This window comes from Apodemus sylvaticus, chromosome 14, assembly GCF_947179515.1.
Source record: "Apodemus sylvaticus chromosome 14, mApoSyl1.1, whole genome shotgun sequence".
Lineage (NCBI taxonomy): Eukaryota > Metazoa > Chordata > Mammalia > Rodentia > Muridae > Apodemus > Apodemus sylvaticus.
In genome coordinates, this window is record NC_067485.1 from 46,171,103 (window position 1) to 46,196,287 (window position 25,185).

General features: G+C 42.2%; 1 protein-coding gene across 2 annotated transcripts in view; it reads right to left on the minus strand.

Annotated features, from left to right (window-relative positions):
• Positions 1–25,185, minus strand: part of Elmo1 (engulfment and cell motility 1) — a 516,925-nt gene that overhangs the window by 134,312 nt on the left and 357,428 nt on the right. For both annotated transcript variants that reach the window (XM_052156292.1, XM_052156291.1), the window contains exon 16: positions 23,981–24,117. In XM_052156292.1, coding sequence (XP_052012252.1) covers positions 23,981–24,117 — 137 coding nt within the window. The remainder of the gene's footprint in view (positions 1–23,980; positions 24,118–25,185) is intronic.

The window sequence follows — 25,185 nt, forward strand, 5'->3', positions numbered from 1 at the left end:
AGCATCCTTATTCCTAAAGAATAGTAGCTCTGAGTTCCCGTTATACTTAAAGTGAGAGTGACTACCAGCCCAAAGCCCACACCTTCCATTCCATGGTGTTTAGTTCTGCCCTTTAATCAGATTTGCTCCTTGAAGACTATGGACCCTGATGTTCTTCTACTCAGTCTCTTTATGTCACTGTGAACTTAGGAAGGAATTCTCATCAAGTAAATCTACTACTTGCAATTTTCTCTACTATTTTCAGATTTCTGGGGTAGTGGACAGTGCAGCTTTTCTGATAATCAGCCTTGCTGATTCCTCTATTCTAAGGCCACTGGCCCGTTCTTACCTTGTTGAAAACATCCAAACATCCAGTTTGTTTTACACAGGAACATGCCATTCCACCTAGATCCTCTATCAAACAAAATTCAGTGTTTTTCAGCAGCTGCTTACTGTAGTGATACAGGCAACTGACACAGCTTCTGCCCTCTGCCCTCAACCTTGAGTGCAGCCAACTAACATAATAAAGTACCTGAGGGTGTGCAGGAGAGATCTGAGCTATATGTGCAATGCGCACAGAAAGTGCCTCTGACCTAGTGAGGCCAAGAAGCATATCTAAGAAGCAATGTGATCTGAGCCAGTGTACAAAGTACCAAAGAGTCAGAGCTAATGATGTGATATAAGGAACACATCCACACAGTGCTTGTGTGAGGAGCTTGGCATCTGGGAAAAGATGGAGGAATGTGCATGAGACTAGATGCTGTGAGGACAAAGAGGAAGGTATAAGGTGAGGCAAGTGGAGTCCTAGACCCAGGTGAAACGGCAGGCTTCTTTCTGTAAGCAATGATGGTCGGTTGTGGTACTCCGTTAAATGACTTCTTGCTCACCAGCATATCACCTTCGGAGATCTCTCAGTTGTGTTCAATGGTAAACTAACAGAAGATCAATATGAATCAAATAATCTATTTCAGGACATTCTTAATTTGTTGGCTTGGTCAGCTAAGTGGGGGCTAAGCTTAATAATCACTCTGGGAAACATTCTAAGCATTCATATTTAACCAGGTGTAGTCCTTACTGAAAACCTAAGAAATACCACTATCCTTATTATGTAGATGAATGAACTGAGGTCTAAGAAGGTTAAGTAATTTCACCACAGTTCCAAAAACATTAAGGGGTAAGACTGTTATTTGAACTAAAGGATTCTGGTTTCATTTTTTCTAGGTGTGCTCCATGTCAACCATCTGTATCAAAGTCCTTATTAAAGTGCAGATGTTGGGTTTCCACTGCGTCTTCTAAACCAGGACTTTATGGAACATGTTCCCAAGAACTCTAGAAGACTCTTAGAAACAACTCAGCTTGGTGGTCACTGCAGACCAGATGTGCTTGCACAGAGAAAAAGATGAGCCCCAGATTAGTTTTCAGTGCATACCATGCAAATGGGCAATATTTTTGAAAATTTGTGTGTGTGTCACTATCACAAGTGACCTTCCATTTCCTTAGTAACTAAGGATGTTGAACATTTCTTTAGGTGCTTCTCAACCATTCAATATCCCTTAGTTGAAAATTCTTTGTTTAGTTCTGTAGCCCATTTTTAATAGGGTTATCTGATTCTCTGGAGTCCAACTTCTTGAGTTCTTTGTATATATTGGATATTAGCTCTCTATTGGATGTAGGATTGGTAAAGATCCCTTTGAGTTCACCTCACACCAGTCAGAATGGCTAAAATCAAAAACTCAGATGACAGCAGATGCTGGTGAGGATGTGGAGAAAGAGGAACTCTCCTTCATTGTTGGTAGGATTGCAAGCTGGTACAACCACTCTGGAAATCAGTCTGGCAGCTCTCAGAAAATTGGACATATCCTGAGGACCCAGCCATACCACTCCTGGGCATATATCCAGAAGATACTCCAACAGGTAATAAGGACACTTATTCCACTATGTTCATAGCAGCCTTATTTATAATAGCCAGAAGCTGGAAAGAACCCAGATGTCCCTCAACAGTGGAATGGATACAGAAAATGTGGTATATTTACACAATGAAGTACTATTCAGCTATTAAGAATGATGATTTCATAAAATTCTTAGGCAAATGGATGGAACTAAAAAATATAATGTTGAGTGAGGTAAGCCATTTACAAAAAAACAGACATGTTATGCACTCATTGGTAAGTGGATATTAGCCCCAAAGCTCTGAATATCCAAGATACAATTCACAGACCACAGGACACTCAGGAAGAACGAAGACCAAAGTGTGGGTGATTTGGCTGTTCTGAGAAGGGGAACAAAATATTCACAGGAGCAAATATGTAGATAAAGTGTAGAGCAGAGACTGAAGGGAAGGCCATCCAGAGACTGCCCCACCTGGGGATTCATCCCATATACAGTCACCAAACCCTTACACTATTGTGGATGCCAAGAAATGCTTGATGAAAATAGCCTGATATGGCTGTCTCCTGAGAGGCCCTGCCAGAGGCTTACAAATACAGAGGCAGAGGCTCGCAGTCAATCATTGGACTGTGTGCAGTGTCCCCAGTGGAAGAGTTAGAGAAAAGACTATAGGAGCTGCAAGGGTTTGCAACCTCATAGAAAGAACAAAAATATCAACCAACCAGACCCTCAGAGCTCACAGGGACTGAGCCATCAAACAAAGGGTACAGATGCATTTGTAGCAGAGAATTGCCTTGTCAAGCATCAAAGGGAGGAGAAGTCCTTTGTCCTCTAAAGGCTTGATAGATGCTCCAATGTAGGGTAATCGAGGTAGGGGGAGGTGGGAGTGGGGTGGGTGGAGAAACACCCTCATAGGAGTAGGGAGAGGGAGGATTGGATAGGGGCTATCCAGAAGGTGGGGAAACTGGGAAAGGGGATTACATTTGAAATATGAAAAAAGAATATATCCAATAAAAATAAGTGATCCTCAAAAGACCCATTCTTTAAAAAGAAAAAAGTCAAGGTCAACTTTATCTTAGGGATTGGAAATTCCTATTGCATCATATGACCTAAAGTTAGCTGAGGTGAGTATACAGCATCCCATGGTGCTCAATGGCTGCTCTAGTGAACAGGCTTTTGAAGAAGCCTGGGGATTTCTAGAGGTCTCTTCAGATTTTGGAGGCCATGGACAGTGTAGCTTTTCTAGCAATAGCTTTGCTGATTCCTCTATTCTAAAGACATTGGCCTACTCTTTCCCTCTTATCTTGTTGAAAACATGCAAATATCCACCTTTAATACAGAAACATACTAATCCTAAAGGTAGAGCGGTTTTTAGACCAGTCAGTTAACATCTTTACCCCAAAACTAATTTTTAAGTCAAAATGCAAAGTTAGCTACTATTTTTAAAGCTTCAGTTCTGTTAATTCACTCTTATTTATTTCTTCAAAGGCTAGCAGAGTAAGCATGCCAACTAACTTACCTACTCATGGATCTAGTGTAGAAAAATAACCAGTTTTACTGATATTTACAAAGGGGCCCTTCCTAAGACATAGCCACCTAGGACATACTTCCATGGCTTCCTGTGGAGTCCGGTTCTGTAGTAGTATTCCTTAGATCACAGGTCGGCTGCTCTTTTAACGTCCCTTGATCTTCAGAGTCCACCTTAAGTTGTGGTATGAGAAGGACACACACAAAATTTTAGAACTGCTGCTACACATCAGAGTTAGATTCCCTGGGTATCTTCATCAGGTGGAAGATGTCTCTTTCCACTTGAGCCACACACTGGGTGGTGTTGTTTGCTCCACCCTGGGTAAGCATTGCCAGTACCTAGTCCTACATTTTCTCTGGAAGATTATAAGTTTGATTTCTTTGCCAAACTATGACTTATATACTGTATCAAATCTGACATACTTTTGTAATGCTTTTAAACTTCACAAACTAAAAAAGTTCTGTTAGGTGACAAACTGTTTTTTTGCCCCTCAAAACTGCAGCAACTGCTACAGCATGTTTTCTAAAGTAACATTCAAAATTACAAAGAAACCTCATGTTGTTACATTAAGCATTTAAAGATGGAAAACAACAATTCTCTCCATCATAAAGAAGTAACAGTAATAACAGTCAACCCATCTATTTTCAAACTCTCTGCCCCAAACATGTTGTTTCTCCACTTTCAGCATCATCCCACTATACATGCATATACATCACACATACATACACATGCTACACACATAAGTTATACACCACACATACACACAAACCATACGCATATATCACACAGATATATACACACCTCGCATATAACACACACACACAAACTTACTTCACTTCTAAAACAGAACGAAGCTGTTCTGGGCTAAAGCCATGGCTAAGTCATATTTCTAAACATGTTATGTGGTGAGGATGGAAACTCTGCCCAAATAGTTATTACTGGCTTGGTTCACTTGGTTATCTCATTCCAGAGACATGGGTGATACAGCTGACCAATCATTTGGGTTGAATAATATAATCATCTCATGATTACTTTATATATTTTAAGTACAAAATATATGCAAAATTTTAAGTAAATACATCAGAATAACTTTTTTGTCTCAAGTGAACAAGATCAGCGACTGCCCATAGAATTATGCCATGCATGGATAGCTGCTTGGCTTCTCACATACATGGAAAGACAATCATAAACAAAACATACAAAACCTGATACTCTGTCTCTATGTCTTTAGGTCCCAAGCCAGAACGCTCTTTGTGACAGGGATAGGGATCACACACAAAACTATCAGCAAATAAATGTGTGATTTTTTCACAAGCTAATATCATAGTGTCCATATACAAACAAATGGAGACAGTGATCTTCAGTATACTTAAGTACCTTGATTTTAGCCAATACTTAATGATAGAAGACTCAGAAATCTGTCTGAGAAGAAAGCACCCCATGGGCTCAGTACTCCAGAGTGAGCTGCTAGAGCAGGATCACTCTTGCAGCATTGTTCCTTTTCCAAAATGTCGGGCAACTTTCACTCACAGGGATAGGGTCCAGTCAGGGGATGTTTGGAGTATGGCAGACTTGACAAAATAGAACGGGCTTACCTGACGACCATGGGAAAGAGGAAGGGAAGGCTGCCTCATGTGACACATTTCTAACAATCCTGAATGTCTTAGAAAAGAAAAGCTGGGAAAATTCAGATCTCAGCATCTTGCCAATTCAAGTTTTCCAAATATGCTAGGGAAATGTGTCCCAGAAATGAATGCTGGAGAGGATCATGCCAAAAGGAGGAAATGAAAATGCCCACATTCTCAGTTCAGTGTTGCCAAGTGTGTCCCCTGCAATATGGTGTCAAAAGTCTACTAGGTCAACAAGACGATACTCATCAATAGTGCAAAACGCAAACAGCTTTTGTGCCATTGTGAAAAGGGGACCTTGAGGCTCTCACGACACACCAGTTTCCAGACCTCTGTTGGAGTCCACCTTTCCTTACCTTGCAACATATCAATTTCCCATGGAAGGAATTGCATCTTTTGAGGAAGAAAACACTAGTTTTTGATATTCTCATTCTGAAGACTACTCTCATCCAAAATATTAGAGATTAGATCTTGGCTTACTCTCTCATGAATTGCTTAAGTACTAGAGACTATCGCTTCCTCTGCTTTTCTGCTTCAGATTGACAGACACATCAGAACATCAATGGCCAGACACCTGTGCATCCTCATCTCCTGTGCTGCATCAGACAGAGCACGGTAAGCTAGGCATGAGGGAAAGGTGTGCAATGCTGAGAAAAAGAGGAACAAGAAGGTGGAGCAAGGAAGTGGGTGTCTTCTCCCGCCAGCAGGCAAAGCCTGCCAGTGCAGCACACAGGAGAGAGAGTCAGACAGCGACAATTGGGGAGGCCATGTGGCAGGTGTGGAAGAGGACAGACGGAGCGGATGACGGTTTTGCAACAGATCCAACAGGCATAGAAACACAGTGGGTAGGGCGAGCCACAGAGCGGAGTGGTCACCTACAAATTCTAAAGTGATTTATTTAACTAAAAAGATTAGTTATTTTTATGTTAACCTTTGGTAATGGAAGTGGTTGCTACTGGAAGCTGGACTATCACAACTCTGTGCGTGACGTTGCATTGAGTAGCAGCAGCTATATACTGCAGAAACCCAACATGCATGTAGTGCATGCACGTAGTGAAGCACTGTGGCCCTCACTGGGATGAGCTGCTTGCTCCTTAAACCCAATCTTTCTCTGCTTAAAATGACCATAAGGCTTCAAACTGTCCCTCGTTCTGCAGGCGCCTATGTGTTAGAAGCCCTGGACAAATGCTGTGGACTTGTTACTCCTGACTCTCACAAGAAACAGGCTCTACAACCTCACTTGTACAGGAATTAAATTCAGATACAACATAATCTGATTTTATTAATTACTTTGCTACTCACTTGCATATTTAAGTCTCTAACTTCAGAAAGTAGTCATTAAGTTGATGATACAAATAAAAAACTGGCCCCACGGGTGATAAGGAACCTGCTAATGTGCAATGCAAAAGAGCCCCCTGCCTCTATCTAGTCATCTTAGGGAGAATATGAAGCATGGTTTCCAAATAGCTCGTTTACAGTTCTACCAGCACACGGACGGGCAGGAGAATTAGGGAACCAATAGCTCAAATAATCACCAGTGCTGAATCAGGGATAAATGTTCTTGTTTGTGCTATTGTGGAGTCTATTTTATACTAGATATCTTGGCTCTTCAGAATATACACTAAAAAAATACATTTCAACAAAGATTTCGGTTTGAAGTAAGGTGCCTTTACTAAACTTAATGCTTAGCACCAATAACGTGCTCTCATGGGTTGCCACGTGCTTCTTTCAAGTCTTCACGGTTGGCGCCTGGAAGTTAATAAAATTCAACCGGATGAATTTTTCCTCCTGCATTCCATTCCATTCCATCCTTCTCCAACTCCTCGAAGATTTTGCTTTTCCCCACTGTGCTCTGAGTCATAGGCCAAAGCTCTTCTAAAAGTAGTTCTTTTCGTAACTTTGAGTGATTTCTGTACAATGTATATGCTATTGCTTTGTCCTTGTATTTTACTGTGAAGTTACACCCACGCAGTGCTACGCCAGGAACCCTTTAGAACTAAATTTATATCTAAACCCCAGGTATACCTCTAAGTACCTGCAGAGGATGCTCCATGCACAATACAGAGGTTTGGGGGTACTATGTTCTCCCCAGCATCACAGACACTTAGGAGATGAGAACCTCTAAGAGCATTTTGGTGACTTCCCTGTCCCACTGCTGCACTCCAGCCTGAGCAGGAGAAGCGGCTTCTGGGATGCACTCCTGACCATTCCCCACAGCAGACACCTAGACCTTCTATAAGAAAACCAAGTGCTCTTAACCTCAGAGCTATCGCTCTAGCCAACACCCCCCTCCCCTGAAGAGTTTTGAGTATGGAGAGATCATGCCATAAACCCATGTGTTTAAAAGATCCTTCTGGAACCCAGGGACAAGACAGTTTATGAATGGTCTAAGTCCAGATTCAATAAACAATAAAAGTCAGATCAACCCAAGGTTTGAAGTTAAAAAAAGTGTTTAGATTGCCAAGGAGCTCTTAGAGTTAGAGAGCACTAAAAGTCAGCTGAGAGGAGAATAAAACAGCACTCATTTTAGACTCATCTAGGGTCTGCGGACTCGCCATGCAAACGAAGTTCAGGAGGCGTCAATTTGTCTTCTGTTAAAGTCAAGGGATTTTGAGTGCTAGGATCGCTTCTCGGCCTTTTGGCTAAGATCAAGTGTTGAGTGGCTAGGAGGACATGATACAAAAATACAACAAAAACAAAAGGGCAGGCTTAGGGCGTGTTTGTGCCAAAGAGGTCAGAGGAACAACAGCAGCATTGCCCGAGTGTAACATGTCAAAGATCCCAGGACCACAGAGGTGGGGCGGCCATGCTTTAGAGCAATGGGATGGGACAGGTCTGGGAGAGGTCTCCCGACCTGACAACCAGGAGCTGATAGCTACTCTAGACAAGCAGCAGGTGGATAAGTGACACAGACCACAGCAGGAGGCAGAGGCAGCAGAGACAGCATTCTCTTCTGGAGGATTTGTCACCACAGGGACAGGTGGGGACTGAATATGAACTTAGCAGAGGAAAGCATCAGAAAATGCTGTGTAAGGATTGGGGCGGCTTGTCTACATATTTTGAATGAACAGATCACAGTAGGGGAGATGCAAATTAGCATGGTGATGTAAGTTTTATGATTTGTCATGTATATCTTTTTCATTAGAACTTTATTCTAATCTTACAGTTAGAATAACTGTAAAGCTCCCATCCTATCCATTTTTGTTTTAGAAATGGCACGTGGCCGGGCTGCGGTGGTGCACGTTTTTAATCCCAGCACGTGGGAGGCAGAGGCAGGCAGATTTCTGAGTTCGAGGACAGCCTGGTCTACAGAGTGAGTTCCAGGACAGACTACACAGAGAACCACTGTCTCGAAAAAAACAAAAACAAAAACAAAAGGCATGTGTTGGGGAACACTATCCTCTGGGCATAGGACAGCCCCCCTGAGCTCTCAGCATCACTGCTTAGTTGCATTCCGCTCACAGGCCATTGGACATATTAACATTCTGTAATGGAGTTGGGGGAGGAGCCTCAAGGCCTGGCCTCCTTTTGCAGATATCTATGTAGTTAACAGTTTCTGGGAGTGACAGCCCTTTCTTTGGTGGCTTACACATAACTTGTTCACATTCCTGTAGGCACTTCTCACCTATTTTCCTGTAAGAAGCCCCAACTAAACGTGAAAGCCTCAATTAAACGTATTACTTTACCCAGCATGATTTGCATAGAATAATTTCTTCGGTTTGTTGTTGGTGCCCTGCCTTTTGTAAGTGGACAACTGTTTATGATGTGCATTTAGGAAAAGCTAAGCAATAGCACAGCATACCTTTTCTGACTAGAGTTTTCTCAGGGTTAAATTCACACGACTGATACTGAAATTCATGCTCCCGTTTTTAAGTGTAGTTGTAGTGTTGCTTATCTTTCATTTGTCTAAAACTTATACTAGTAACTGAGGCGGCAATAATTATTTCACGTCCTGCATGTAACTTTTCTTAATGTAGGTTGGTCTCAGCATGTGTATGTGTAGTGTGGATCCTTTTGCACGTGTACTTTGGAAGCCATCATGAGACAGTCTCCACAAAGAAAGACAAGTGCTCAAAGGGGCCAAAGTGCTGCAAAGAAGCAAATAAAATGCATAAAGTTGGGAACTGTTCGTCAGCAGTCTCTCTTTTGTATTTGACAAAACTGGTATATTTTGTGACTAAAGAGATTTTCAAGAGCCAACAATATGTTTTATAACCAGATTTCCCCTCCTTTGCTGGACTATATTTTTATTGAGTACAGGATGGAGTTTTCAGTAGATTAGTAAGTGAAAAGGAAAGAAGGTGGATAAAAGTCTAGTCCTTTGAGGATGCCTGGCTTGGAGTGATGCAAGTGAAGTGGGAGCTTCCCTGCACTCATATGGCATTGAGAGGAAGATATTGATGATGTAATGATTAAAACCGATAACTGTCGGAGCAGCATCCCAGAGCTGGCCAGGACGGGTGGAATCCAAAGCTCCGAAGAGCTGGCCGTGTGGATTCTATGAACACAAGCTCTGCCTGGGAAATGGGTGGTAAGTGCAGATGATGGACAAATACGAAGAAACCTGGGCTAGAACCTAGGCTTCCCTAGGCCTCCTCTTCTGAGACCCTTACACTTCTAGAAGGCAGTGGTTGACGTACTGGATGAACCAGAGAGAATGTCTAATTCTGCATTTAAAAATGGCTGAATACTGATTGGCATTTCAGGTAGTTCTATCTCAATTGACTCATTTAACACTCACAGCTATTCTATTAGGGTTTATATTTCACAGATAAAGAGACAAATAACAAGACAGTTTATCATCCAAAGAGGAAGTACTGAAGCTAAGATTGAACCCCATTCCATGGATTCAGAGTCAGTCTGGCTAGACTCTATGGCAAATTCTTTAAACAGTTAAGTGATCACAGAACATGGTTCATGGAAGAGGAAAGTGTACTGTGGAAAACTCAGGATGGAGATCAGTGGTCATTTCTGAAGGGTAGCCACCTCTGCTCTTAGGTAACACACAATTACGAAGTCAGACCACTTCACATTCCTGTATTCTGGAAACATGTAGAAGTAATATTGCACAGTCTGGGCATGCTGGAGTTTTCTCTCTTTTAATGTATCTAGGTGTGTGTGTGTGTGTGTGTGTGTGTGTGTGTGTGTGTCTGTCTGTGTATGTATAACAACAGTTAATGAAAAAGGAAGCCATGAACTCGAAAGAGAGCAAAGAGCGATATATGGGAGTTTGGGGGGAGGACAGGAAAGTGAAAGATGTTATAATTGCAATCTCAAAAATAAAAGAAATACCTTTTAAACTGTCAAGTATAAGACAATTCCATAGGGTTCTTTCTAATCCTGTTTGAGAAATCTTCAAATTTCTCTTGTATCCTCAGTAAGAGGATAGGCAGGAGAGGAGACAAAGGCTGAGCATGTGAGTGACAGCGTTAAGTCTCTTGCATCAGTGAAGTGACTTATAATCTGAAAATTCTAGTGACTACAACATTGTGGTGAACTCCATACTCTAAGTACAGGCATCTTTACTCAAAATCTTTTTGCTGGTACATGCACAAGAAAACTTCTATTACTCTGAAAAACTTAGAAAACAACCATACCTCATCGGTATCTGTCAACTGTGACTGGGGGGCAAACAACATGCTTACTCAGTGACCACAATTAAACAAGCCACACAGCCTTTCTGCCACACGTGAAGTCATTGGCATGTCCATTGCAAGCAGATTTTCCATCATGATAAATTACACGTATAGGGACAGCAAACATGGGAGATGCACACCTTTTGTGTCCTTCTGCTTTAAGGACACATTGCAGCCAGGAAGCCTTCAGACAGAATTCCACGCTCTGTGAGTCACAAAATGGAAATCTGGTATTCTATGCCAGTGACATTCCCTTCTGAGGCAGTTCAAGCAGCAAAAAGCCATATGCTACCTACTTCAGATCTAACCATGCCACACCAGTGTGTATGTGAACTAGAAATAAAGAATATGGGGACCAGAACCCATCCAAGGAACCTGACACCTCAGTTCTGCCTCAGTATAGACTGCATCCTGAGGAGACTTCCTGTATTATGCTACTCATGGGACAATGCAGTCACCCTAATTTAAGATAACTTTGGAGGCAAAGGTAATGTGTGTGTGTGTGTGTCTGTCTGTCTGTCTGTCTGTGTCTGTCTGTCTGTCTGTCTGTCTGTGTCTGTCTGTCTGTCTGTCTGTCTGTCTGTCTGTCTGTCTGTCTGTGTCTGTGTGTGTGTCTGTGTGAGATGAGTTTAACACACTCCTGTTTGCCATCTAGGAAGCCCAATCCTCACACTCACATTCTCAGGTCTGCTTGGGTAGCACCTGTAACCTCAAAGGCATGGACATCCAGAAGCTACATTTGTCCTCTGCCCTGGAACATCTCTTGACAGCCATCTTGGGAAAGGATAAATGCTATTATTGACATTATTTCCCCCCAATGGCCTGAAAACATGACAAATGGGAGAGCAGAGGGTTCCCTGCACTGCCGGTGTGTGTGGGTTAAGCATGACTAACACTGATGCAATGAAGGAGCCGAGCTGGAAAAGGAGAGCACAGCTCCAACTGTGCTACTTGGAAAAGAGAAACTGGGCTTATTTTGCAGTGGGTCAAATTCTCTGAAAGTTTTCATCGCTTTACATAAGCTATTCTGGGAGAAAAACGATTACTACTGTGACGTTAATGAAGTAACAAATGGTGGCATTATCGTGTAGGTCTCTTGAAGCATTGCTATCTAAGAAAACATTTTGAAGGTCCCATTTGGCAGAAGTTACCAGTGGAGCTTATTGACATGTCAGGCATGCTGGGTCACCTGCTTTGTTGGCTGGCTTGGTTTTGTTATTTGATGAAGTCTCTGGTTTCAGATGTGTTGGCTTTGGACTCTGGATCCCCCTGCCTTTGTCTGGGGATTGCACTGAGTTAGCAGCTATTCACAGTACACAGTTCCCAAGTTCTGTGCTCATTTCATATCTATGGATATCCAGAGTGCTGGGATTATGGCATGTACTACTATGTCTAAATAAGACAATTCTTTAGTCAGCATAACTGCAAAATACTCAGTGCCTCTGGCCTCTGGGAGCTGAGCTACAGTATCCATTCTATATTTAAATGATAAAAATCAATTCAACTTTTGGCCAGAAGGACCATTTTAAGTGATGAATCAAATATCTCTGGCCATTCATTTAGGATTTGGCCCAAATTAATTGAGCCGATACCTACAAAGCATCTAGAGAATACTGAGATATGAAAGTTCTGCATCCAGCAATACATAGACTTAATTTGGAAAGTTATATTTATAATTAAAAGCAACTATAGAGCTAGAAGGTATTTTCCAATAGAATATTAGAATTCCACATTGTGGAGGCAGAAGTACAAAGCTTCGTACTGAATTGAGAGAGAGAGAGAGAGAGAGAGAGAGAGAGAGAGAGAGAGAGAGAGAGAGATGGTAACTCTCAATTGAGGTGGCACTTGTGCAAAATCCTAAAGGATAAGTAGGCTCTCAACAGGCAGATGGGAGAAGACGTTTCTGGCAGAGAGAATGCGGATGAGCTAACGCTGAGAAATGAAAGTGTTACAGCGTGTTCAGAAAATGGTGGGCATTCAGGATGTGCTGGCAGGCTAGGAAAGGTGGGGCGTGAAAGCTAGGTAGAGGCAGGAAAAGAATGTTACCATGAAACTTTCAGAGCCAGGTAACAGCCTCAGGAAGACTAGAATCAGGAATAACATGGTCAGAACAAATTTATGTTTGAAAACAAGGAGGTTTCAAAGACAGAAGTTAAGTATTGTAACAGTTGGTGTCTTAGTTACAGATGCTGTGTAACAAGCAATCACAAAAAGATTTTTATACTACAAGGTCTATAGGTGAGCTGAGATGGTTATTTGGTTATATTTTGAGATCTCAAAATGTGTGGGTTGACTCTAGAAAATGGCACTCATAAGTCATAGTCTGGGGCTTGCCCCGAGTTAGCAACAGCTACCCATAGTGCACAGCTCTTATACACTCTGCTCATTTCACACCTATTCCCATCACATGGGTGCCAGACAGCCATCTGACCAAGTCAAGGGGAATATGGCAAAGACTTGTAAGTACGGCTGTCTCCAAGCAAGCACAGTGTGACTGGGCATCAAGCTGATCACACATGGGATGAAGAACCTGTGAATCAATGCAATAATGAAAGGATAAAGGGTTATTCAGTGCTTGTATGACTCTGGTTAACAGAGGCCAGTTTAGAGTCTTCAAAGAGAACATTACTAGCTTGTCTGTCCTAAGGGAGCTGAAAGTGTTCTTCCATTTTCATATTCTGGTGCCCAACCTGATGTAGACACAAAGATTTATGGAAAGAATGGCCTGCATCGAAAATGTTGCTTAATCAATTGCCTTATTAGCCAAGATGTAGACATAGATATGGCTGTGCTATTTGTATAATGGTTATGAGATAACCTTAAATGTCTTTCAAACCCCAGGCACAGAACAAGAATATAGACATTTCAAGGTTCTGCTCTGAGATAACTGGAGAACTAATAGTTCACTGCCATATATTGTAGAGAATAGGTATCCACAGTGACAGACCAGGGAGGCAGGTACCCCAGGGACATCTGAGTGAGTTGTCATTAGTAAGCAACAGTCAGAAGCTTCAGGACCTCCGTGAAGATGTTGGCCCAACTGAGGAAAGAAGTAGGGTCTCCTTAAACATTTCCTTCTGTGTAGATTCACACAGGACCATTTCCTTCTGACTTTACAGCAAGCAAAGCACTTATAGGCAACAAAAGAACAGAAGGCAGAGGGAGAATAAATAAACAAACAAAAAACAATTAGGTGTCCAGAGCTCTCAAAGTCAAGCTTCAATATTCGTTTTTCTCTCCCTTTAACATTTGCCACAAAGGGGCTAAAGAAACTATGGATAAATTTTAGTCCTCCCCTTTGGCCTGTCCCTGCCTCTCAACCTCTGTTCCTGTTTCTGGTCTTTTGACTCAGAGGTTTAGGTCTATGACTGGTCACAGGAGACAGGCTGGTGTGTGGGCTGAGGGAGGCTCGTCAAAATTATTTATTTTATAAGTATGGATATTTTGCTTGAATGTATGCCCGATGCATCATGTGTACATCTGGTGCCCATGAAGGCCAGAAGAGAATATTAGCTCCCCCAGGACTGAACCAGAGTAGTGGAGGGTTGTGAGCCAACACATGGGTTCTGGGACTCAAACCTGAATAAGTAGTCAGTGCACTTCCCTCCTGAGCTACATCTCCAGCCCCAGATGTGGCATCATTGCTGATGGCATCTGAAGATCCCACTTGGGCTTTTCTAACTTCTCACAGCTCTTGTCTTGGATCCTTTACAAATGACTTCTGTTCACTATCTATGATTCTCTGTGGCAACCTAAATGATAATTGGCTCCCATAGGCTCCTGTATTGGAACATTTGGGGTCCTCAGTTGGTGGTACTGTTTGGAGAGGGTATGGAACCCTTGGAAGTTAAGACTTTCTGGTGGAAACCTATCACTGGGGGTGAGTTTTGGGGGCTTATTGCTTCATCTCACTTCCGGTTTGAGATGGTTAATCTTGGTTTCCAACTTGACTACATATGGACTCAACTAAAACCCAAAGAGGTAGCACACTTGCAAGGTATTTTTCTTAATTAGATCATTTAAGGTGAGAAGAACCAGCCTAATGCTGGACCACACTTTCTGAAAGCAACCCATATAACAGGACATGGAAGAAAGAAGCTTTTGCTTTTTGCCCCTTTGACCTCACTTTCGATATCAGGTTCATCTACCCTGTTCCTGAACCATTCCTTCACTGCTGTTAGAACATACTCCTTCAGGAGTCCAACGTAGACTGAAGAACATCAGCTCTCTAGGACCTCCCTGGGACTCCAGCAGGGGACTGGTACTGCTGAAACATCTGGACTAATGGATGGAACAGCTACCAGACCCATAGCTTCTCTGTCAGGAGACAGCTATTTTTGGACTAGTTGGACTGTATGTGACTCAGCTAATAAGTTAAAGGCATGCACATGAGAGTGCGTACATACACACACATGCACAGACACACATGTATGCACATATGCGTGCACGTGCACACACACACAAACACACACACGCATTCACACATGTACACATGCATGCATGCACACACATATTCTACTACTTCTCCTTTAGAGAACCCTGATGAACATTTTGTTTTTTATTCTCTCTGCTTCCTGTGTATGGATAAAGATGGAAGCTCTTAGTTTCTTGTTCCTGCTGACATGCCTTCTCCACCCTCTGGTATGGACATCTAGCCCCCTGGAGCACTAAAGACAACTGTTTGATTATACATTTGGTCAGAGCAGCAGAATAGTGACTAAATACAGACTCCTTACCTCACCTTATGTCCTCTTTGACCTCAGTCCTCTACCCCTCACACTGGCCTTTTCAGGTGACAACAGGGAGTGAGTACATGATTTAGCCATGACCTTTGCTCTGCTGCCCTCTCTGCAACTGCATTTTTAATCTCCCACTAAACATAATTCACTTTGCAATTACAAGATAAACATTTTTTTTTGATCAACAAGGACTTATACTTTAGGAGAGATTGGCACCGAATGGTACCCTTCCTAGCTAAGCAACTCTGATTCCTGTCTGCCCTTTAATCTAAAATGCTTTCCTCTCATTATGCTCTACTTAAAATGCAGGTGATTTCCTGTTAATTGAATATATACTAATAAAAAGGTTTCTCTGCCATTATCAAACCTCTCCTATACTCCACACAGGAGTCTGGAATTCAGGTCACAGGAACTTGTTGACCATTCATACAGAGTCTCCAAAGTGCAGTTAATAGAAGGGAAAGAAGCTTCAGATGTGGCTGAAGAGGGCAATGGGCTTGGTGAGTAGTGATAGTCTCCTGCTAAGGGATGGTCTGTGACTGAAGGACCGTGGGGACTGATGGACCATGCTGCTGTTGGGCAGAAGAACCCGCTAATTGTTTCCTTCTCACATTTGCCAAATCTGGACACAGCAGAGAAAGTTATACAGGCTTGAGGAAAACTTTAGACGTGAGAACTTTATGCTAGTCTTGGCTTACAGAGAGATAGCCTCTGAATATATTTGCATTGTCAGGCTGATCTGGGACTATTTGTGAAACTCACAAGATTTTATATACACATGTTCATTGGTGAACAATGTCCAGAAGGCAAAACACAATAGGCGTAACTTCAGCAGACTACAGTTACTGCTAACCTTTCAAACAAATGTTAAACAACTTAACAATTTTTACTATAATTACATGAACAGAAGCAACAATTTGATTTCTTGGAGAACTCTGCGTCTCCCTGCATTCTCATTTGTAAGTGTGGAAGCAGCTGTGTACAGGAGGTGCAGAAGACCCGGAAAGGTCATCTTAGGTTCTTCATGAATGAGGCATGCTCCCTGTGACGGCGGAACCACGACAACCTTTGCTCTTTTCAGGGACATCCCTGTCCAAGTGAGAACCTTGTCTACTTTTCCTAGAAACGTTTGTAGTTAAAACCCTGCGGCATATGGTCTCCTACCTCCATAGTAATATTGCCTGGTACCAGCTCCAACCAGAAACGAGATACACAGGTCATCTACTGCACCAGGAGAGTACAGAGTCTACCTGAGTGGTAGGCGGAGTTCTTGCTCTTATTCCACAGATGAGAAACCTGAAGCCCTAGCTGCTGAGTCCTTCCCACATGGTTATCCAGGTACAAGGAAGGAGGAGCTGGGCTTTTTCGTCACCACCATGTCTGGCACTGGGCCACATGTAGTACATTGGGAGATAAGCTGGGAAAAAGGAAACTTCCAGTATCAGCAACCTTAAAGGAAAGCCCCTGCACTCAGGAATATGTTTCCACTGTGCTCAAATTCCCATTGTGACCAAGCCAAATCTGAATGGTTCTCTATACAAGGCAGGAATATATATATATATATATATATATATATTATTGATATTTGAAAATCTATGTTGGCCAGTCATAATGGCTAAGGTCAAAAACTCAGGAGACAGCAGGTGTTGGTGAGGATGTGGAGAAAGAGGAACACTCCTCCACTGCTGGTGGGGCTGTAAGATGATGCAACCACTTTGGAAATCAGTCTGGCGGTTCCTCAGAAAACTGGACATGACACTTCCGGAGGACCCTGCTATACCACTCCTGGGCATATACTCAAAGGATTCCCCAGCAAGACACATGCTCCATTATGTTCATAGCAGCCTTATTTATAATAGCCAGAAGCTGGAAAGAACCCAGATGTCCCTCAAAGGAGGAATGGATACAGAATATGTGGTATATTTACACAATGGAATACTACTCAGCAATTAGAAACAATGAATTCACAAAATGTTTAGGCAAATGGTTTGATCTGGAAAATATCATCCTAAGTGAGGTAACCCAATCACAAAAGAATACACATGGAATGCAATCTCTGATAAGTGGATATTAATTAGTTCAGAAGCCCTGAATACCCAAGGCACAAATCGTATAACAAATGACTCCCATGAAGAAGTACGGAGAGGGTCCTGATCCTGGAAAGGATTGATCTAGCATTGGAGGGGAATATAAGGGCAGAGAAAACGGAGGGAGGTGATTGGAGAATGGATGGAGAGAAGAAGGTTTATGGGACATATGGGGAGGGGGGATCTGGGAAAGGGGAAATCATTTGGAATGTAAACAAAGAATATAGAAAATAAAAATATTAAAAAAAAGAAAAAAAAAGAAAATCTATGTTGGGTACCAATACATAAGACTCAGTATTTCTGTAATAACAATTTCAGGAGAAAAGATGATTAGGGAAGGGAAATGATCTAAAAAGTCTTACAAGGGCATAACCAAAGGAGGTTGCAAAACACAGCTCCACACTGCTGTTGCCTGCCTGACTCAGGCAGCCTCATGTCAGCTGCTATCAACACTTTCTTTTTTATGAAGCAAATGCCCTACAGTCTATTTCAACCAATGCTTTGTATCAAACCAAAGTTAGCAAAGTCACTCTTGGTCTTCCTGCTGTCCTAAGACAGTGTAATTGTGACTGATGAGGACAGTCTAATAAAAAGTGGCAAGGACCATGAACAAAGCCCAACACTACCTCAAATTAGCAGCTGACCAAGATAAGCACAGGAATCCACTCGCCCCTGTTCATTGGGAAACATTAAAGGAAAAAAACATCTCTTTATTACAATGCATTTGGTTCTAGAGGCTATCTGTCTATACTGCAAACCTACAAACCTATTGTGGCAGATGAGAAGGCTTTTGAATAAATACTTGTTAATAGCCTGGACAGATAAAATAATACATAATCTCCCTGCATGACACAGGGTTTCTTTAAAAGACAGCTCCTTACTTAAATATTCATGTTTCAATTAAAATGTACACCTACTTTATTAGCCACACCAGGTCCAGTTCAGATCAATAACAGCAGCACTAGATGGAATTCTAATGAAGATAAACAACTCTGAGTCTTCTCAGCTCCCCCTGGGCACTGACACACAAAGCTTCCTTTCATTACTTGCTGCAAGATATTTTACAGTCACCTGCCTCATGCAAATGCGGAGCTTCATGTTTATTCATGACGAGAGTTACAGACTACCTTTCATTCCATAGGCTGGCTCAGTGAACCTGAAGAGTGGGCTGAGCAGGGCTGGGGGGAGGACTTCTGAATATACAATTGTCTTCTGCAAAGCACACACTGAAAGTCAGCAAGCCAAAAGCCACGGGAAAAGTAAGCCTTCCCTTTGAGCTCAGGCATTTGCTGGCTTTTTCATTTTAAACACCATTCCGTTTTATGCCACACCGAAAATCCATTAGTTTCTGTGCCTCCTCTTCAGCGTTTTTCTAAGGATGTTTCCTTCTAGTCCATTCTCCAATTCTTCCTAACTGGGGTTTTCTCCCTTTGACACAGATGATGCACACAGCTTGGCCATGGGGCAGCTGCTTTGCCCGACCTGGTTGTCCCACCGTGGTCTCTGATATTTAAAGCATCCACAAGTTTTCATCTTCGACCCTAAGATTTCAAACCCTAGCAAAGTGTGCCTAGGCTTACTTTGCTGTTGGATAAAATTCCAAAATAGCTCTATTACTTATTTCACAGTAAGGCCTTGTTTACACACTTTTAAAATTGTCACTTCCATTTTATTACATTGAAACATGCAAAGTTGTGTCATCTCCGTTTATAATGTTGATTTTGATAGTGCCATCAATACCATAAAAACAGGTAGTTGATGGTCCTTAGAATGGCCTGATTAGCACTAAACAAGTCTGACCAAGTAGTCAGCCTTCGGAGTGGCCTTAGTTCTTTTCAACCCAGGGACACAGGAGCGATGAGACCTGCTGGTTTTCTCTTAGGCTGCCCTCATGATGTGTCGATGTGGGGAACCAAATCAGCTCATAAAGCTGCTTGAGAACAAATTGCTGAACTCAGTGTCAGTGTAATTTTGCCACTGTTAGGTTAGTTGTTCTGTTCAGAACTTAGTGTACGGTTCATGCATATCTTCACCATTCACCACCATTTTAACATGATATACTTAGAATGAACCTCAAAAAGCTGTTTACCAAAAATGTGGTATATCTACACAATGGAGTACTATTCAGCCATTAGAAACAATGAATTCATGAAATTCTTAGGCAAATGGATGGAGCTAGAGAATATCATACTAAGTGAGGTAACCCAGACTCAAAAGGTGAATCATGGTATGCACTCACTAATAAGTGGATATTAACCTAGAAAACTGGAATACCCAAAACATAATCCACACATCAAATGAGGTACAAGAAGAAAGGAGGAGTGGCCCCTGGTTCTGGAAAGACTCAGTGAAACAGTATTCAGCAAAACCAGAACGGGGAAGTGGGAAGGGGTGGGTGGGAGGACAGGGGAAGAGAAGGGGGCTTGCGGGACTTTCGGGGAGTGGGGGGGCTAGAAAAGGGGAAATCATTTGAAATGTAAATAAATTATATCGAATAATAAAAAAAAAAAAAAAAAAAAAAAAGCTGTTTACCCATGTTTGTAGATGAGATTTATCCTATGATTTCTTTTTAAAAAGCCACATAACATCTGCATGTAAATCTTTCCCAGCATATGTTTATAATTATGACTTCAATTAGTATAGCATCACCAATAAGAGAGGATGAGATAGCATTTCCATTTTTATATTTTGTTAACTTTCAGGCACGGAATTTTTGACAAATAGACACTGTCTATATTAATTGGAAATATGTATGGCATATATCAACGCAAGCAATCTATATTAGTTGGCAATATGTGTGGCATATATCAATGCAGGCAGTCTATATTAGTTGGACATATGTGTGGCATATATCAACAGGTGGAAATCCCACTTGACGAATCACCTTTAGTAAGCAAGTCTAACTTCATGAAAACAATTCAGAGGTAGCTTTTTCCCAGCCCACGCTTTCACTGGTGTGTGGTTCAACTGCTCAGTGGGCTAAGAGGCCCCACATGCTCCAAATGTACCCACGGGTGCGGAATAATGCCGCATCGATCCACGTTCTACTTGCAAACCCTTGTCAGAATAATTAAAGTGAGACAACTACCAATACAAGCATAAAATAAGATTCCGTAAGCGAAGAACCGTAAGTGAAGCCCTCACATGGCAGCTGGGCCGCTTGTGTGGGGAGGTAACCGCCAGCAGCTTAGCTCTTCCCTGACACCCTACAAGTGAATAATGCATGTTCGAAAATATTGGTAATAAAAGGCAAAACATGGAATACAAACTCAATGGCCAGAATCAGGAATTATTCTGTAGACTGCTATATTGAAAAAGTAAAAGTTCTTTCCAAAGAATAAATATTTTAATCACCCCCAATTCTTCTTCTCTTACATAAATAAGAAAACCTTCCATCTGCTGCTCCTCAAGACTGGAAGTGCAGTAGACAGCTGCTTTTCCAAATGCCTTCCTCCGGCAGCGGTGTTAAGTAGCGACGTTAACTATAACTAGCACATTCCTGATACCTTCACACCGAAGCTCAAGTCAGGTGGGTAGCAGGAGCTGGTCCTGCCTCTGCTAGCATGTGGTATGTTGGTGAAATTAAAAGTTTGAATTAGTGGCTTTGAAGTAAGCAATTCGATCTCCTTTTCCATGTTGTGTACAAACCGACCAGAGCCTGAGACAATAGCCAAAATATTTCAAATGCAATGGTGTTTCATGTTGGGTTCTTTTAACTTATTCCTGAATTCCAATTTAGACAGTCTCGGAAACATGAAATCATTTAAATCTACCGGTAACTCCAAGCCCACATTTGCTCCTAAATTCAATCTCCTCTGCTACCAAGTTAATAACAAGAAGAAAAGTGAACTGATTTCAATTTCAGCACTTCTCTCTGCCTCCATTTATTATTGAGTAAAAGCAGCACAGTGGTTGATAGGCAGGAAGCAAGAAAAAAAGAAATAAAAGATGGAAGGGCTGCATGGAATTGTGGTAGTGGCACTCATACTGCACACTCCTTGTCGCCTTTCTTTTTGCCCCCAAAGTAAAAAGGCTACTGCATGCAGAATAGGGACACAAGGGAAACGGGACAAAAACATGTCTGTATTGAGCTTAAGTAGCCCTCAGCAGAACTCTGGAATCATGCCTACCAGTAAAATAGCAAGCAAAGGTCTTATCTGTCAATACTGTATTAAAAGTTGTTATTGATGCTTAAAGATAAAGCATACACAAATAAAATATAGACTATGATGGTCAGCAAAATGCCCTCCAAGGAGGCCCATATAAGACTTGTAACTGCTACACAGCAAAGTGTGATTTAGATTACCAGTAGAATTAAGTTGCTTTTTGCCAACCTTACACAGGGACATTATTATCCTGGATTATCCAAATTCCAAACAATCTTGGGAAACTTTAAAGAAGACATCTGAGGGGTGGGATGGCATCAGAGAGGACTAGACCCACGACTGCTGGCCTCAGAGAGAGAGAAACAGGGTGCAAGTCAAAGAATATAGCAGCCTCTATAGAAGCTGAAGACTGGGAGGCAACAAATTCTCCCCTAGAACGCTCAGATAGAAACATCGTTCTGCTGAAGCCTTCACTGTGGTCCAATGAGACACTGTTAGCTTCTGAATTATGGAACAGTCAGATAAGAAATTTGCATTGCTTAAGCTACTAATTCTGCAATCATTTGTGGCAGTAGGAATAGAAAATGAATACACATGCTATTTACTACTTATCTATATCTATGTTTCAGTTTATTCATTGTTTAATAAATTCATATATGTGTTTAGGCATTGATCTTGAAATATATATTTCTTTAATAAGCAGGGAAAAAACCAGAACATTATGGGGAATTAAAATTCGTTGTCTTTTCCATGCTTGACCCCTCTCTAACACTAATTCTTAAACCAATGTTAATATACATCACAGATGGTGAGGTGCACTTCCATGAGGAGCGAGTGTCCTAACACAGAATGCAGAGACTTGGATGGCTGTCCCCCACAGCACAGGAAGAGTCAAGCTGATCCAGGGCAGAGTGGCCACAGCCACTTTGAAAGGCTATTGATTTAAGTCTCCTCTTGCAGCTTGAGTGGGGAAGGCCTCCTTTCTCTGGGGTGATTTGCACCTGAATAGCAAAGTCTCTCATAATCAAGTGAAGCACACAGAGGAGGCTGTGGCTGTGATTGCGAGTGAATTAATGGCTTCTTTCCTCCTCAGCCTTCTTTGAATCACGCCTCCTCAGACAATGATGCTCAGACAAATGCACCTTGCTGATCAGGGCTCAACCGGAGGCACTTTGGAAAGATGGTAGGTAGAGGGAAATGGCCCGTGGGTGAGGTAACTATGCCAGGTCAGTGCTAGACTCAGGCTTTAACCGTTTCCTGCTTTCCTTTCTTTTCAACCATTAGTGGTTAAAGATTACACAAACTAGACCTAGGAAACAAAACAAAATAGAGGTGACAAACATTCAGACAGAAGGTGACAGGAAGGCAAATGTACTTAGGAGTTTAGATGTTATACACCAAGGCCACAGAAATAGCACACCAAATTCTTAGATAGTTATGATCCTTAGGACCAGGAGAGTGGGTTTAGGCAATGGGCCAGAACCTTGTTTAGAATCATGTTACAACTGTTATAGGCTGAACTACACCTGTCTAGACCCTAAAGTTAGACATAATTAGCCATTACTGTTATATATGTCTGTTGCAAGGAGAAATATGTTCTTTATCTCTAAAAGCAGGGACTCTGTTTCGAACTCCTCTAAGTTGGCTCAGAAATTCTCACACCCATGGAAACAGGAAAGTCATATTCCTTCAAGTAATGACAATGGAAGAACAGACAAACAAACGCTGGTGAGGTGACTGATAGGGTAAAAGCGCCTGCCACTAAGCCTACCAACCTGAGTTCAAGTCCTGGGACCAACACGACTAAAGCAGAAAACCAATTATTCCTGCAATCTGTCCTCTGAAATGGTGCATATAACCCTACGAGAGAGAGAGAGAGCGAGAGAGAGAGAGAGAGAGAGAGAGCGAGAGAGAGAGAGAGAGAGAGAGAGCGCCTTCACTATAGAAATAATTCTTATTTGGACATAGAAGCAGACATATGACCTTAAGGTTTCCATACTTCACAAACATACCAATGGACCATACAGTCATCTCCTGGATTGTATTGGCTGGCTCTGCACTGTCTTCTACACAGGTGGAGGGATGATACCTTATTTAATAGCCCCAAACCAGTGACAAAGCATTCCATACCAAAACCACAAAGGAAAAACTCCCCATGAGAGTTTCTCCAGAAAGGATCTCTGTTGGTAGCCTTGGCTGCGACAAAGGGACCAAAGTTACCGCAAGCCCATACCTAGTGGTTACTTCCATTTTTGATGTGATTTAAAATTACACCCTTTTCCTTCTCTTCCCTTGACCACCACTTCTACACACAGTTGAGGGAACATAGTATACCACATCTGAGGCATGAGCCCCAGACCTGTCAGATGGCAGGCGACCACACCCCCTACCTTGTTGAAGTCTTCAGACGTTGCTCTCATTTCCTTCCATGTTTTGTTCAGGAGTTGGATACAAATGCAGAAGAATTCCTCAAACGATCTGTCATGGGTGAAGAACATCGGGTGAAAGTCGTTGCAGGTCTCACTAGCTGGAGGGAAGAGATGGGAACAGAGGCAGACGCGTTAGTAGAGTGGAATGTGTGATCGAGCTCACAGTTGGTGTCCACAGAGACAAAGGGACATATTTAAGATTATGTGACCCTGGGGGAGAGTAATTTTAAAAAGTCACCAAAGGACAGCTCCCACTCTTAAAAGCTTACGGTCAGAGGGTCAAACCTATTCTTAGGCATACACTTTGACTGTAAAATGTCAGTTGCTAATCCACTGGAGAGTGTGACCCCAAGGGCTATGTTCCAGGAGTGCTGAGGCAGGTGACCTTTGAGAAACTATTCCCGCTGTTCTCTGAGGCACAATACCATCATCACCCTAATAGAGTAATTGGCAGAAGATGGACTTTCCTGAATATACAATTAATTCCAACTTTGAAAATAGCCATCTATGATTATTTCTCCAGGGGCATTTTCCCCCTCTTACAGGGGCAGTGAGCAGAGACCGGTGGTGATTATTCGCCATCTGATGCCACTGACCATTTAACTTTACCGGCCAGGCACAGATGGCTGGAGGTCAAAGCAACCCAAAGGCTCTGAATGCTGCGAGGTCCAGCTCTCACTGCCAGCCAGGAAATTAGCTTAGACTGTTTGCAAGCCCAGCTACAGAGAGCTTCCTTGGGAAAGATCCAGGTTAGCCACCTCCGTCCCTTCCTCCAGACCTGCTTCCCACCCCCTTGCCCTAAGCCCGTCCTCACATCCTCATCCTTACAAGAGTACAGCAATGTTCCAAGCTTGTACCCTTACAGTCCTTTAAAAAACAAGGTTTATTTTTTATGTGTCTGAGTGTTTCATCCTGTATGTACGTAAGTACCCTATGTATGAGAGTCTGGTGCCCATAAAGGCTAGAAGAGGGAGCCAGATGTGGAACTGGAGTTACAGACAGTCATGAACTGCCATTTGGATGCTGGAAACAGATCCTGGGTCCTCATGAAGAGCAATAAGTACTCCTACTATTGAGAAATCTCCCCAGCCCCCTAATACAGTCCTTTAATAAATATTACAACTTGTCTGATCACTGAAGAATTTCTTACTACCCGTGTCATAGAG